General features: G+C 45.7%; 1 protein-coding gene across 1 annotated transcript in view; it reads left to right on the top strand.

Annotated features, from left to right (window-relative positions):
• Nucleotides 1–16,594, top strand: part of zfhx4 (zinc finger homeobox 4) — an 81,413-nt gene that overhangs the window by 25,170 nt on the left and 39,649 nt on the right. The window contains exon 5 of the mRNA XM_041961202.1: nucleotides 1,232–1,773. Within this exon, the coding sequence (XP_041817136.1) occupies nucleotides 1,232–1,773 (542 nt within the window). The remainder of the gene's footprint in view (nucleotides 1–1,231; nucleotides 1,774–16,594) is intronic.

Here is a 16,594-nt window from a genome sequence, read left to right as displayed (position 1 = left end):
ATGAGAATTATTCTTAATCTTTCATTTGTAATTTTCTTAAGTCAGCTTAATCCCCCCCCCCCATACACACACCACCCCACCTTCGCTCACCCCAGAGAGAACACATACACACATGTGCACGCGTATACACATAGACACACTCTCACACAGCAGGAAGCGGATTCCCGTAGGAGTGAGAGAGATTTAACAATGACCCTGCAGTGTTACACACCCACTCCCTCCTCTAGTGTGGAGGTCACAGCCCAGCCAGCAGATGTACTCTCAGTGAATTACACTGATAACACACAGCTCCCCATAGTGAGCGCAGATGTACATAGGTTTAGATGGTGTGAGCGGGATATTTATATATTCAAATAGTCGCACATATGCACACAAATGCAAGCATGGATGGAGGATGAATATGCATGCTTGCATGCACATACACAGTGGTAGATTTACACATTCTAAATCGCTGCTCACTTTTTGCATCCTCATTCAGGTAATAATGTGCTCTTTTCTAATACCAGCACACACATACACACATTTATCATCCACTAATTGGAGAAATTCTGCTTAAACTGTAAAAAAACAAAAAAAAACATGATGAGCTTTGGTAACACGCATGGAGAGACAATGAAGGGATCAAACCAAAGAGTTAATTTCATTGGTGTGAATGGCAGATCTCCTTTTTGTCTTAGGGTGGGCGGGCAGAAGAAAGAGAAAACAAGGGTAATGCATTGATCAGCTTTTGAAATCTGTGTGTGGATGTGAGAAAAGCCTGCAGGCCTAAAACCGTTGTCCCACCATTGCTGAGAGCAGTAATTAAAGCTACCTGATGAGCGAGTTAGCAAGTTGAAAAGGATGATTGTAATTGATCCTGATTCAATCCTATTAGGGTTTTTTATAGACAAGACTTTGTAAGGAGCCCTAGTCCTCTGTTAGGCTTTATTTTATCAAATCCTTTTGTGCGTGAGAGGCCTGCACAGAGGACTCACTTCTCTCTTCACACTTAATTTCATTAAAAGAGCCTTTTCTCTTTCTCTCTATTCTTTATCCCTCCCTATATATGCCACCCTTTCATTTTCATCTTAGCTTTGTCTTTCTGTCTTACCTCTTTGTTTTTATGCACCATTCTTCTTGCTGTGCATACTGCCTGCTGTCTACGCTTCCATGTATGTAATCCTTATGAATGCCCTGACTCTGTCTTTCTTCGTTGCTTTCTAACCTGAGTTCTCACTCATTTTCTCCACAGTGAGTAGTGACCTATCAGCGGAGTTGCGTCTCGCCAGTGGTCAGCTGATGGCAGACGACCTGTCCCTGGTGTCCTCAGGTGGAATGGGTGGTATGTCCTCATCGGACCCCTCCCTCTCCTCCTTGTCGCCACCCATCAACGACCCCTCGCTGCGCCTCTACCAGTGCGCAGTGTGCAACTGCTACTCCACGGACAGCCTGGAGGCTCTCAACGCCCATGTAAACGCCGAGCGCTCTTTGCCCGAAGAGGAGTGGCGCTGCGTGGTGGGCGACGTCTACCAGTGCAAGCTCTGCAACTACAACACGCAGCTCAAGGCCAACTTTCAGCTGCACTGCAAGACAGACAAGCACATGCAGAAGCACCAGCTGGTGGCCCACATCAAGGAGGGAGGCAAGGCCAACCAGTGGAGATTAAAGTGTGTGGCCATTGGCAACCCTGTGCACCTCAAGTGCAACGCCTGTGACTACTACAGCAACAGCGTGGATAAACTGAGGCTACATGCCACCAACCAGAGGCACGAGGCCGTCATCCGCCTCTACAAGGTAAAAACCCTCTTATCCCAAGTTGTGAGTGTCCTGCAGAAACATCAGTGCTCCAATCTCACAAGAATCTCACAAGATACAAATATATTTGGAGATTCGTTATTTTTGCTTGACACTGATTTTATCTTGTACAGCATGCAGCACAATGCAGATATAATCGCATCCTTAGTCGTACACATCCGAGGGGAACACCGCTCGTTTAAAGTTCAGATTCAGAAAAGGCACACATGTTTTTGTTTAGAAAGAATTTGCTCCATCCTCTCAACGGCAGTCTCACATGGATATAAAGTTCCCATGAGAATGGAATGACAGAGATGGAAAAGGCCACCGTTAGAGTGCCCAGGATGATTTCCACTGATATGGGTGCATGTCCCGCTTATGACCAGCTGGCACTAGTGTTGCTGTTAATTATACACGAGTCACGTAGTATCAGCGCGTTTCAGATGTTTCAGAGTTTTGATTATTTTCAGCTGTCTGTTCAGCTTGTTTTTTTCCAGCTGTAAATAATTCTGGAACAACTCAAGAATTTGTTTTCATGATAAGGATTTAGAGCCACATTAACAACTTCGTTTTGAACAATGACACAGTGGAAGTAGACCACATGCTAATCATGTGACTCTTGTGTCATGATTCCTATGCGATGCACCGAAAAAAACAGTTTTTACATAATGTTTGTTTTTCTTTATTATTCTAATAATCGCTTTGAATTTTTTAATGAAAGTACTGTATGTGTAAATGTGTTTTATTCAGTGCATTTCATAATGAATGTTTCCAGAAACGGACACTGTTTAAAGTATCAGTTATGTACTCACCCACGCAGCCCTCCTGCAGACAAACACAGTTGTTCGGGCGTGGGATTATTTGGTCATGACCTGTCATAAGCCTAGCACACAAGTTGCCCATCAGAGCGGTGAACTCACACAGGAGTCACTTACTTAACTAATTAAACTCTTCACACTCACACTCGAGCAATGAACAGTTTCAGCAAAGAAGTTCCAACCCGACCGATATTTGGCATCTTTCTCCTCTCCAATATATTTAAGGTGATTTAGTTTGTCAGACGTCTCCTTCAACTTAATAGGATGCTGTTACATTTCCGAGGCTTTGACCTACAGGACAGGATCAAGTGCATTACATTAATGAGGATTCCTTTACTACTGTACGCAACATTTGGCAGTGGGAGGTGTTTGTGTCTGTGTGTGTGGAAGTTGTAAGAGGATTCAAGAAAAAGGCTGTATTGATGTTTTTTCTACTATACAGCTGCTAGTTTATTTATATACTTAATTAATTATAATGATAACACCTCGTCACAATTGTGCATCTTTGTTTTTTAATGTCATTGGCATACAACAGATTTGGATGAAGGTGTTAATCTGCAGCGTCAGATTTATGAAAGGAGTCCCACCAGACATAAGTCACTCCTTTGAATAATTTTTTTGTGATAGTGCTTCCTGCATTGCACAGTAACCTTTAAGGGATTGCTTTTATTCACAAATCTGTGACCAATTCTTATTTACAGTTCCGAGGCTTGAGTGGATTAAGCACATTGGCATTCTTCGGGTTATTTAAAACAGTTGACTTAGACAGGATGTACATATTGACACAGGATTGGCTTACAGTTTGGCAAGGGCTGAACTTGCCATGGGATGAGTTGGGGATGTTTATCCTTCGGGATTGTTCACTAATTGCATTGAGATTTCTCAGATCTATACATTCTTAACAGAAGTGCTGCTTGCACATTGGCCTATATTAGCTGAAGTCCAAACCTATGGGATCCCCTTGATTAGTCCGCACTAATCAGGATCTCCTTAATGTCAGAGCAAGACTTTATATGTGTGTGTGTGTGTTTGTGTATGCATGTGTTCGTGTATTATAGATTGCTGAGCCACTTTTGATAGCTGTTTAAGTTGATCTAACAGGAGACAATAGCCAGAGAGGTTACCAAGGCTACACTGAACGTTGGCAGCCAATTAATCATGCAAAGAATGCTATTTATATCAGTTATGATTAAATGTACAAACCCAAGAAGCACAAACAGAAAAAAACGGTGCAGAAATAAAACAAAGAGGCTTGTCTGAACATATTCCTAATTTAGCTCCCATTTCACTGTCCAAGAAAGTTACGTAAAGCAAGGGAGTATCCTTATAGACACACACAAACATCAGTTTAGGCAAGGCAAGCGAGGGTCATCCCAGTGCCCCCTCTGTGCACCCATATACCCCTGTACCTCGTCTACCCACACAGGCCCGAACAAATCTGTTCCACAGATGACGCTTTTAATGCCTCTGGCAGAAATCCCACTATTTTACCCTTGGACATGTGGTAGTAAAGCAGAGAGAGGGGGAGAGAAAGCGTAGGGCGGCAGAGCAAAAGCAGAGGGAAAAAAATCATTTCTTTATTTGACCAGAAAAACACCTCTCCTTTTATGTATTGGCAGAGGTGAAAAGCACATGGGGATGGAGGTAGCTTGGCCGGGCGCATAAAAGATCCGAGTGTTGACGACTTTACCATCTGGTTTTTTGGAAACACAGAATATCTTTATGGCATGGGAAACCATTTGAAGATACAAACAAAAAGCATATTCAGGAGATTTTATGGCTGCTTTGTAGCAGCAATGGAGTACTTCTGAGGGGAATTGAGAGTTTGAAAGTGTTTTTTTCCAGACTTTTAAACAGCAATAGGGAAATGACATTAACAGCACATGGACATCAAGTCATCTGGTGTTCAGGGCACAGCAGGTGGCGCAGGAAGTCATCGGCCTTATATGGAAAAAGCGGAGGTCTGCGCCTCGCTGCTTATTGGAGAGGAAATGTAGGGAATCTGATTGGCCCCTGTTCGTTTTTAATGAGAATGCTACACCACATGTTTTTTTCCACACTATCTGCATGATACTGACTTTAGTTGGAAATTAAAAGTGCATCTAGAACCTCCCTTCACTATTATCACAGCTGTTAAGTGCAAATCTTTATCCCCTACGAACACCGTAAATGACAAAATGGAAGGTGTTTGAACGTAGCGTTCGTATGCTAGCAGCCTGTGAGGTAAGCTTGCATTAAAATGTTGCCGTAGCGTGGCATGTCCATAGCTGGCCTGGCTTGTGTTTGGCTTCGCGTTGAATATGATGATGTATGGCTTCGTTATGATTTTTAATAACAAACACTGGCCTTAATACACACGGAGACAGGAGTAAATCTGTCAGTGCCATTCACAAGTGCCGCGGGGCTAAGTAGGGGGTTTAGTTTGTAGCAGGCATGTGTGTTTGTGTGCGCGTGTCCCCACAGAGCTTTGAGGTTAAGATCTGGGCTGTGCTGGCCCCTGGGTCATTAGGAGTTGAGAATGTTCATGGTCAATGTGGCATGGTCAAGGACCACACACACACACACACACACACACACACACACACACACACACACACACTCTCACAGGCTGTGGCACCTGTTTCTCAGATGGCTGTCCGAATAAATCTTAAACTGTCCTCAGCCACCGCCCCCCCGCCCCCGTCTGTCTGTCCAGCTTTCCGTCATAATTCAAGCGGAAATGGACGTCCGGGGTCCACTGCACATTTCCATATCTCTGTTTTTCTTTTCATTTTCATTTTTTCCCCCTGCCTTCAGCTCCCTCACGCTCTCCTTTGAACTCAGAATCGTACGCTCATAAAATGCTCAACTTTTTATGATAGAGATGGAGGGAGAGCGGGAGGGGGGAGGACGTTTAGATGGAGAGCTTTGTTAGTGGGACACACAGAGAAGAAGAACAGGGATAGAAAGTGCCTCACACTCTTTTACCCCCTCTGTCTTACCCACTGTCTTTGTTTTGTCTCTGACTCTCTCTTTCTCTCATTCTCTCTCTCTTTCTATCTCTCCCCTGGGGAGCCGCAGATAGGCCATCTCATTACCCATGATCCTCTTGCCAACACCATGGCCGGGAATTGAGGGGCGGGGGGGAATTAAACGAAGGGAGGGATGGAAGGAAAAGAAGAAGAGGAGGAACGGGGACCGGATTTGTCGATGCATGAGTCTTCCCTTTTCTCATTTTCATCATCTGCTTTGTATTTTTTATCATATTTTTTAGTTTTTGCTTATTTCCATCAACCAAGGGACAATTTTTTTCTTTCTCTGCCCCCTCCCTCACTCTTTATTCTCCTCCATCTCCCTCGGATGGAGATGGCTGTGCTTATGCATCTGTGATATTAAGTCTACCGCTGTGCCTTAGCTATTAGCAAGGGTCAACCCTGCCCACTCTCATTTGAAAATCAAATGGCCCTATATATATGCAGCCCAAATTATTGGACTGTCATTTGGACTTGTGTGATGGGGAAATGGACAGGAGATTGACTCTCATAGATTTGCATAAAAAGCCATTGTACTGGTCTCCGGAATAGAAAAGAGACTGGATCTATTTCAAATGCATGGCACCATTTATGATGCACACACGCGCCCACGCGCACGCACGCACTCGCACACACTCCCATTAAATGCATATGTGCTGACACAGATATGGCATTACGTACATTCGTAGATAGACGCCCACACGCAATTGCAGTCCTGGTTATCAAGTTACCATTTTCCACTTGAGCCCGGGTCCGCTTGTTCCAGACACCGGCTCTTGATCACTGCGTCCTTGTCTCACAATCGCAGACAGATTTAAAGAGTTGCTGTTCTCTTCAAAAAGGAATGTTCGCAGACACTTCACACTAGATGCTACTTGACTGCAAGATATAGATTTTCATGTTCTGTCATGGAGACGGGTGATGCGGCGTGCTGCTGAGAGTTCAGTGCTGTAAACCTGAACAGACGAATTCACTTCAGTGTTTTTTGCCAGGAAGGTTGCCTCTCTGTCTGTCTGTCTGTCTCTCTGTCTTCATTTCTCACTTCTACTAGTTGTTCGTTCACTCTCTCTCTCTCTCTTTCTCTCTCTCTCACTGTCTCTCTCTCTCTCCCTCTCTCTCTCTCTCTCTCTCTCTCTCTCTCTCTGCGAGGCAAAGAGACGCCGGTTAGTAGATTATTCAAATCGTCTCCTCTTTCACCTGCGTGCAGATTACAATGGAAATCTTTCAGAGGTCCGGGGGTGGTGAAGTGGGGGGCGAAGGGTGGCGGCTAATTAAAGCATAAAAGCAGGTGTGTGCATGTGTGTGTGTGTTTGTGTGTACACTGTCGCTTTGTGTATTCGGCAGAAAGGTTTGAATGGATGGACTTCCCCACCCTCCCCCTTCTTCCTAATAATCCTCATAGATATTAATAAGAGTTTCGCCCATTCTCCCTCCTCGCCTTAACCAGATGGTCGGCAAAGCATTTGTGTGTGTGTGTGTGTGTCCAGCTTTGGTCCAGCTCCTGATTGACACTCATATGTAATGTCTAATTACCCTAGCCGGCTCCCCCCTCTCGTCCCCTCTACTTCTGGGCCCGCTGGTGAATTCGTTAAATCCTGCAGACTCTGGTGGTAGATGGCTTTTTTTTTCTTCCTTCAGCAAGGTGTGTTTTTCTGCAGGACAAAGAAACAGAAAGGGCTGTTTTTCTCATATTAACAGCCAGATGTGATCCTCTTCATGATCATCCCCGCTCCACTCTGAGCTGCAGGTCATCTGGGCCGGGCCGGGCCGGGGCCAAGCCATTTGTCCATGTGCAGGGGACTGTGAAGCAGATCGGGGCTGACAGGTATGGGAACGATAGCAGAAGGAGGGAGGGGTTGCGGAGTGTGTAGGGGAGGGGGTCAGTGTCTTCCAGACCACCAGAAGGAAGGGAACATGGCTGGGATGCAGGAACAAAGGAGGTAGCAGGAGTTTGTCTTTTTTTTTCCCCCTTGACTCATCTGAACCCTCCCACCCTTGCTACATCCCCAACACCCACCCAAACATACACTTCCCTCCTCCTCCTCCTTCCATCCTTACCCCCCCTCTCACACACTTGTCTTCCTCCACCTCCCTTTTTTCCATCCTCCCCATCCCTTCTTTTCTCTTGGGTCCTGATCACCCTGCTGGGACAACGATAACAAGAGTGTTTGGGAAAAAAACAAAAAAAAGTCCTAATCAAAGAGGGCGCGTGATCTCAGATGTGATCTCTCGGGGCGCGTTGCCTTCACTTTTTGATACCTTGATTTGATCAGAGCCTCCTCAGACAGATCACATGGCGGCGAGATGAGATAACTATTTTCATGTAAGTTCATCAACGTTTCTTTTGAACATTGCCTGACACTAAAAAGCGGGCCTTATTTGTATGAAAGTTTGCTTAAAAATCTCTTAATACTGTGCGTGTCAATTAGAGACAAGCGCTTGTTTTAGTCATGAAATAGTCTGAAATGTAACATCAGCTTTAGAATGGTATTTAGATAGCACAGTGGCGCTTTTCCCCTCTCATGAAGCTATCAGGATATTGATATGGACAAAGTTGAACTGAAATACTCCTCAACGCCCTTCCAAATCAATAATCAATCGATTGGAGGTAATTGTGCCTCCCTTGGAACGGTCCCAAGTCTCTCTCTCTCTCCCTCTCACACTCTCTCTGTCATTATCAGCATGTGGCCCAGTATTCGGCATTTCAGCATTCCAGCTGTAATTGATTTTAACCATTAGGTGCTCAGTGAATAGATAAGTAGTGGGAGATATTCGATTATACGGTGAAAGAGAGAGACGGGGATGAAAAGAGAGAGAGGGAGGGAAAGAGGGAGGGAGAAGGATTGAGGGATGTTGTCGCAGAGCTGGAGAAAGAGGAGCCGACCTGTCCTGCTGTCTGTCCATCTCTACCACTGGTCTTCCATCCTTGCAGCGGCACAATACCGCTGACCTCCTGTGAGTTCAAGCAGCTTAGTTTCTGCGAGGTAATCCCTAATGCTTTGAAATAGACCTGATAGAAAGCCCACTTACTTGTTCGGGATTAATGTGGTTTGGGTGGGAGGGGTTGGGGGTTGGGAGGGAGTGGGGGTCCTGAGTTTTCAGCACATTTAGTTAAATTAACCCATTGGAATTATCATATTCCTCTCTAATTGCGGACTTACTTGCACAGGGATGCGGAGTGGACTGAGTCTTTAAAAGCATGTTGCACTCTATCAGCAGACAGATGGGAGACTTGCATAAACATCCTGGTATAATATCGGCCGCCATGCATTAATACGCCGCCCTTCTCTATTGTTTATGTTTAGATTTACTATGCTGGTGGCCAGAGCGCTATTATTCCTTTCAGTGGTTGCTCATCCCCTGCAGAGGCCATTTTGAATCTGAGTGCAGCTGAGGGTGGTATTGCTTTCCCACTGTTTTCTGAAGATATAAGTCTGATTTTTTTTTTCTCGCTCTGTCCTTTCTCCTCTTTTCCTCGTTCTGGCAGGAGTGTAGGTTAGGACTATGGGTAGGGGCGGATGGGAGGGGGGGTGGTGGGGGAACAAAGGCAAACATTTGAGTAATCTTCAAAGAGCCCATTGGTATGTTGAGTGGACGCTGGTATGCGGACTGCGGCTGAGGCTTTTTCAGGGGAAAACAATATCCTTCCTTTAGACAGCCGGGGCCTGGGCAAACACTACCAGCCAGGCGACTCTGCCCAGTGCTGCCACCGCTATCAGCTTACCCCCCACCTCCCCTGGCTCACGCAGAAAATGGTAGGGTCCTCTGTGTTGCCGGAACAGCCCAGAGCTCATCATTATGGGTTTATGGGGGTAGACTGAGCGGCCCAGGCTCACTGGGTCTATGTGACGCGTCAGAAATTGTTATCTGTGTGTGCGCCCCGATTCGCGCTGGCTCTTCAAATGTTTGAGTTTTGATACGGAGGGGTGAAGCGGACAAAAAGAGAGAGGCGCAGGCCGAAATCGGCGGCCCTCTGTAAAGAAAGCAGGAAGGGATCAAGTGTGCCATCTTGTAGGTCAACTGCAAGGCATTTGATTTCCTGTGGCAATATGCAAAACGGCGCCGCTGAAGAGGTGCTTTCATTGTGCTCTCCCTCGCAGAGGTACCACTCCAACACACACACGCACACTTATACACAGCTCGTACACACAACAAGCCACATTGTGACATTGCTTCTTAGGGAAAAGGCCTCAGCCTCACCTTTTGTGCTATGAAGTGTCTTTAAATACTGCATGTTGTTGCCGGGAAGCAGATTCTGTAACATTTTGAGCAGCGTTTCAAGTTAGATATAGCTTAAGCAGGTCGTGTGTGCGGTGAGTTATCTGTCAGGAAAAAGCAGCGTGATAGTGTGCTCATTTAATAAATACAGCTCTTAGAAAGAAGCAGACTGTCTGCCATTTTGTGACAGTTTCAAAATGAACTCCCTTTGTCCAGTAATCACTAGCCATTTTCTCACGAGGATCCACCCCGGGGATAATTTCTCCCATTTCTCTGTCATTAAGAGGGCCTGGTATTAGCCTTGTGTTTTGTTCCCTGTACCTTTTGTTTTGTGCTAAGTGAAACCATGCGACAGGGTAGGGGCTAACTGGAAAACAATACTCCCCTTCACAGGCTCAGGAATGTGTAATTAGTGATTTGAACCCGACTACACTCGTCTAGATTCTTCCCTATCATTCTCTCTCTCTCTCTCTCTCTCTCTCAGCGTCTCTTGTTCTTTTGTTCTCTCTGTCATAGATTCTCACTCTCTTCGCCTCTCAATCTATCGGTTAGTTTCTCTCACTGTATGTTTCTGTCATTCCTTTTGTCTAACTCCCTCTAATAGACATTTTTCGGCGAGTCTCCATTACGAACAGACCAAAAGAAAAACAAACTTGGCAAAAATCGCTGCCGCTCTCGGCACCAAAATTATTTTCCCTTCTCTTCCCTTTCAGTTTTAGTTAAATATAACAACATCAGTGTAGTACAAACCTCTTTGATGGTACCAGCCAATACGATGAAGCCCCAGATTTTCAAACCCTTTATTTTTGTTTTTCTCCCCGTCTTTCATAGATCCTGTCAATTAGGCCTTGCCTTGATTTCCCAAAAGCATCTTTGCATGTAGGAAAAAATGGAAAATGATGAACCCTACCCAAATGCATGTTAGTATTTCTGCAATATCCCTCCCCTTGCACAGCACTGGAAAAAGAAAATCCCACAAGCATGTTAGCATTTCGATGATCTTGATCTCAGCATTTTATGATCTCTGTCCCATTACGAGTCTATGGAAAAGATAATCTCGGTTGCAATATGGTTTAGGGAAATGGGGAGGTCTGGTCAGTCTCACCTGGCGGCAATGGAGACAAGCGGGGGCTTTTAGACCCTAATGGGCTAAGGTCAGGATGGCTAATATGGAGTAAGTGGCTGAGCCGTGCTGTCTAAATCTAATGCTAATGTAAATACTGATCCATTTTCATGGGGGGTGGAGGTGGGCTGGCTTTCAAGACACCTAACACACACACACACACATGCGCCGATCAGTAAGAGAGATTTGTCTTGATCTCGCTGTCTCCCATAATTTGTTATTCCCAACTGCAGGACAATATAAAATATGTGACAGTGCTCAGAGACACAAAAAAGGTATTTCCTACATCAACAAAGACCAGAAGAAATGGATCATGCTGTAAATCGGGATGATTGTTTTTATCCTTGTTTCCTTCACTCTGGTATGCATGACGTGTGTGTGTGTGTGTGTGTGTGTGTGTGTGTGTGTGTGTGTGTGTGTGTGTGTGTATCTGGGCCAAAGAGAGAGTAAGAGATGGAGAGTCAGAAGGGATTTTTCCAAGAGAGGGGCCAAAGGTCAGGAAACTGTGAACTTCTGATTGACCTTTGCCCCATATGTCAGACACACTTACGTCACTGCTACAAGTGTGTGTGTGTGTGAGAGAGAGAGAGAGCCTATGTGTCCATGTGTGGGAGTCAGAAAAATGGACGGCAAGACTATTAACTGAACTTTAGAGTAACATTATTTTCCGAGCCCTCATGAAGCCTTATCGCTATTGCTTCCTCATTTTTTTTCTGCTGACAAGTAGCAAAAATGAATAAAGGAAGAGGGAAAAATGAAGTGAAAAGAGAGGGAAGGTACGAGTTGAAGGGAGCGAGAGAAAGAGAGAGAGAGGCAGCACAGAAGTGGAGAAGAATGACACAACGCTAGCGTGCAAGACTCATTGTGATAATTCATTTATTTGGCTTGCCGGCCATAATGCGATGGATGCTTATTATCATTGGGCGACCTGCGCTAAGCTCGCTCACGGGCCCCGCACCTCGTGGACGGGCCCCAGAGCTGTGATCATATGTGCCTGCCAGCAGGCAGAGCTGAGAGAGACAGGGGAGGCAATTTAGCTCTAGGAAATATTTTTCTTCGCGTTTATGAAAGTGAGAGCCTTGGTAGCAAAGACAGGGAGGGAGACCATCAGGAGAGAAAAGAAGGTCGAGTGGGTTGGGAAGGGGGATTTTATTTTTTTCTCTGGGATTGTTTTGTGTCTCCAGCAGCTTTAGATCACACATAGTGGCCTTGTAGCAGAGACCGAGAGAGAGACAAGCAGGAGATGTGCTCTGCGTTTGTATATATGTGTGCATATGCAGTGTGCACTCAGCAGTTTTTGTATGTGGCTTTTATTTGCATATTTGTTTTTGCGTGTGCAGCACTGAATCTGTCTCTCTATACACCACATTTGCTGCTCTCTCTTTATCCATGGAAGCAAGGTGGCACATACCTGGGCCCTCAGCATCTCTTTTTAGCAGCGCAGTCTGCCAGCGAATCCATTGGCAGTGATCTTGCGTTACATCTATGTCTTGGGGGCTGAGCGGCGGTTAGCAGTAACATGTGTTAGGGAGGTGGTAGCACTGATGGAATTCTACACTTGGCAGCCTTCCAGGCAGCGCTGGTATGTGTTTAAAATACTTTCAAGGAACAAAACACGCTTTTGTTATTTGCCGGGCCAAGCGGGGCTGTTTTTGTCTCCGATGGCCCCCGGGGGCCCAGGGGATAGCACCGGAAGCTGGTGACGTTCCAAAAAGAAGGTATACCCGACAACAAGGTCCCTGCTTCCCCTACAAAAAAAAAAAAAAAAAAAAACACTGATGAAAGGAGATGAAGAGGTTTTCATTTTCACTATGTGTGGGATGCCCATTTGCATGCATGCACATACTCTCAGCGGACACGAAAAGGAAAACAGAACGTATGTGCTGATTCTTAACATATAAAACGTGTACACACATGCTCTAAAGCGCACACACACACTGGTTATTAAGACATAGCTGCAGCGGTGGAGGGTTCTTATTTTCAGTATGTGTTCATTAGCTGCCTGGCTCAACACTTAATGACAGGAAATGTCATGTTTGTACTGAATACCCTAATTTTTCATTTGGTTTATGGAGGAAAACACAGCTCGGCTGCTTTCAAAATATTTTTGTCATGTAAGCGGCGCACGCGCCCAATCACAGGCGAAGACGAAAAAGAATGCGTTGAATTATAAACAGACACCAAAACACGCTTGTGAGGTGGCTCCAAAAAAAATGTGGAGTCAAAATTACCGATGCATAAAAAACACACACACACACACACACACACACACACACATACAGTAAGAAGAAAAGAACATGAGGCATTGAAATTGAAACACATGCACACACCTACACACACACACACTTTCACATGTACATGCAAGGAGAGATAAAAGAAGTTGCAAGGAGATGTCTTTTGCCTTGGCTTATTAAGAATTCAGTTAATGAGGCAGCTTTGTCACCACAGATAGAACAAATGAATATGAGATAGCAGCGCTGCTATCCTCCCCTCAAACCCGGGGAGCGAGCGACAGGGAGGTGTGTGCGCTTGTGTGTGTGTGTGTGTGTGTGAGAAAGGTGTTTTGTAAACATCTCATTCTGCATAATGAATGCAGTCCTCTGTCATCCTTACCCACACACACATCCACACACGCAGACACACACAGCGGCGGCAGCAAACCGCTACACAAGGGAGCTTCCCTTACCTGTCAAATTGACTCTCCTCCCCTCTCCTCATACAAGTCCCAGTGTGTGTGTGTGTGTGTGTGTGTGTGTGTGTATCATCGACAGGGCTGACAATGTTGTGTTTTTGACAGGTAAACAGGAAGTCCCGAGTGTCATAATTTGCATTCTGTGTGTGTGGGGGTGTGTATGTGCACCTCCTCCGCCATCCGGAGATGTCTGTGCCATGTTGAGGTCCACCCAGGGAGTGCTGTTTAGCTGATTCTGATTGGCCCACAGGGAGTGTTAGCTTATTTGGTTGTTTGCCAAACACTAATCCCCAACAATTAACCACCAGGCACTCTGGAGAGGTGCCATATTGACAGGGATGGGCCTTTTTGCCATTCTCCACACACAACACACACTCAAACACAGACACTGCTATGACACAAATGTGTACAACACATATATGCACGCACACAAATCAGCTGCGGCATAAATTACATACACATTTCAAGCAGACACACTCGGGCGCAAACCCAGGAGCAGGAACAGTGTGTTTGTGTGTTTGAATATGCATTACACAGCCCACGCCTGGCAGGAGTCAAAGTGCTCCTTTAAAAGTTCATAAATCATGGATGTTCTGGCCTGTGATCACCAGACCGCCTGCATTTCAGGCCTGCAGAGTGCCAGAGAGCGACAGACAGCCCTCTAGTTTAGGTCTTAAACAAACCCTCTGGAATGTGCTGATGGGGAGAGAATTAATATTAGGCCTAAACCTATCTGGCAGCCCAGTTCAACCCCAAGTACTGTATATCATCCAGCTCGTCTCAGCCCAAGCCTCATATCCTAAAAACAAATAGAATAGAAATTAAGACATTGGAGAATGTGAAAAATTTTAGGCCGCTACTGATTTATATGAGAATTTGAATTTCAAACCAGCGCAATTACCTTAATGGCCATGCGATTAGGAACCACTGGAACCTATCATGAGTCCGATGAGACCCCGTCTGTCCCGATAAGGCTCTCAACTGTCGTTCTCTTCTTCCGTGCTGAGAAAACGAATCGAAACGAAACACGCGCTTTGCCACATTTCCAGGCAGCTTTCTTCTGTGCCGGCCGTTTAAGTAATACTGACGGTTGTCGCTGGAGGAAAGAAGACGTTGTTTGATTACTGGATTTTCATTCAATCCTAAGTGGCCCCCATTTCTCACACAATGGTCACAAAATTAAAGTGCATTTGAGCGGAGTCCAGAAAATTGAAATACAAATATCATGCAGCATCCATATAAGGTTTTTACCCTGAAGTAGTAATGACTGGTGGCAGTGGGGGTATTTCTCAGTGTAGGGTGTTTGGTGTGTAGCATATGCATTGACGTGGCAGTCCAGTATGAAGGGCCAGAACTAGATGATTGGGCCACACATCTATTTTCCTGGGGCATCCTGAGGTGTTCCCAAGCCAGATGAGGTCTGAGATCTGAGTTCTGGGTCTATCCCGGAGTCTCCTATCATATGCATGTGCCCAAAAATCACAGAAGGCCATTTGAAAAGTGAACATTTCAATGGAGAGACACGAACTCAAACCTTCCTGCGTGCGCTCATTTGCGTGCATGTGACGTATGCGCGTTTGCTTCCGTGAGCGCGCTGTGTGTGCGGTGTCCACGGTAATGCTCAGCAGCCCAGTTCTCCCGTGAGGGAGGGAGGGGGAGAAAGAAAAGACGCAAAGAAAGAGGGAGAGGGAGAGAGAGAAGGAGCGAGGGAGGCCTCTTTTCACAGAGAAACAAAGATAGCTGTAATTAATGGCCCTGAGCTCTGGACTAGGGGAGCTTTCTTCTGACAACTCTGACTTAATTAAAACTTAAGACTTCTGAAAGGGCCTCTGACTGTGAGGGGACGTCCCACCGTCTCGTGAGAAAAACCTCGTAAGATTTCCTACAATAGAAAGAAAGAGAGAGAGACAGAGAGAAAAGATGTGTTAGCGGCTGTAGCTATGTTGCTAATCCCTGTTTGTCAAAGGAGGAAGAGGGAAAAGGAGGAGGTGGGGGTTAGAACTCACACACCTGCAGCTAACAGTGCACCCCGCCCCCACCCCCTCTCCTCACCCCCCACACCACACACACACACACACACACACACACACATTTTTCTTTCTCCTTCTTGCTCCATATAACATGATGCAACAATGCTCAGGAGAAAATAGTACCCTTCTAACTTTTCACGTGCTTCAGGAATGTAACATCTTCCTATAGGAGCCATGAGAGACCGAGTGGGGTTAACACGCACATATACACACACACACACACACACACACACATACACACGCCATTATGTGTATTAATTCATGCATAGAACCCTGCACCTGTTTCTCACATGGCTGTATGAATAAATCTTAACAAAGCATAAACCAACCTTCATGAGCCACCTCTGTGTCTCTGTCTCTTTGCCTCGCTCTCTTTTTCCTCCCTGCGTCGTTCTCTCCCTCCCCTCCCCTCCCTCCGCAGAGGATCAGATAATAAAAGCTTGGCCTGGTCTTTTGTTTTTGTGCATTGTTCATTAGCCCGGCAGCAACAACAGAGGCACACTTGATATGCTTGGCTTGACTGGGTGTATGGGAGTAGGGCAAGGTGGGATGGGGGCTGTGCGTACGTGTGCGTGCGCGCGTGTGTGTTTGTGCGCGCGCACACATCGAGGTAGGGGGTAGCTTTGCATGGCTGCAATGCCATTAAAGAGGCAACTGGAAATTAAGGGCTTGCAACTGACAGCACACGTTGAATGCGAATCCCCTGCGGCTGCAAACAATGAGTAGAGCCGGACAATGTGCGTGTTAAAGACAAAAATAGTGTTCTGAACTCAACCCCTCATCTGACTTTTTGTGGGTTTTTAATCTTTATGTCACCTAAAACACATCCAGTTAATTTGGAATGTGCAGCGTCTGAACGTGGACACACTTTAGCGAAACTCCATCTGTTACTGCGCCGAGAGTTTTCTCCCTGTGTGAAATTATTAAGG

Source organism: Chelmon rostratus, chromosome 20 (genome assembly GCF_017976325.1).
Source record: "Chelmon rostratus isolate fCheRos1 chromosome 20, fCheRos1.pri, whole genome shotgun sequence".
Classification (NCBI taxonomy): Eukaryota; Metazoa; Chordata; class Actinopteri; order Chaetodontiformes; family Chaetodontidae; genus Chelmon; species Chelmon rostratus.
This window is presented reverse-complemented; position numbering and strand designations above follow the sequence as displayed.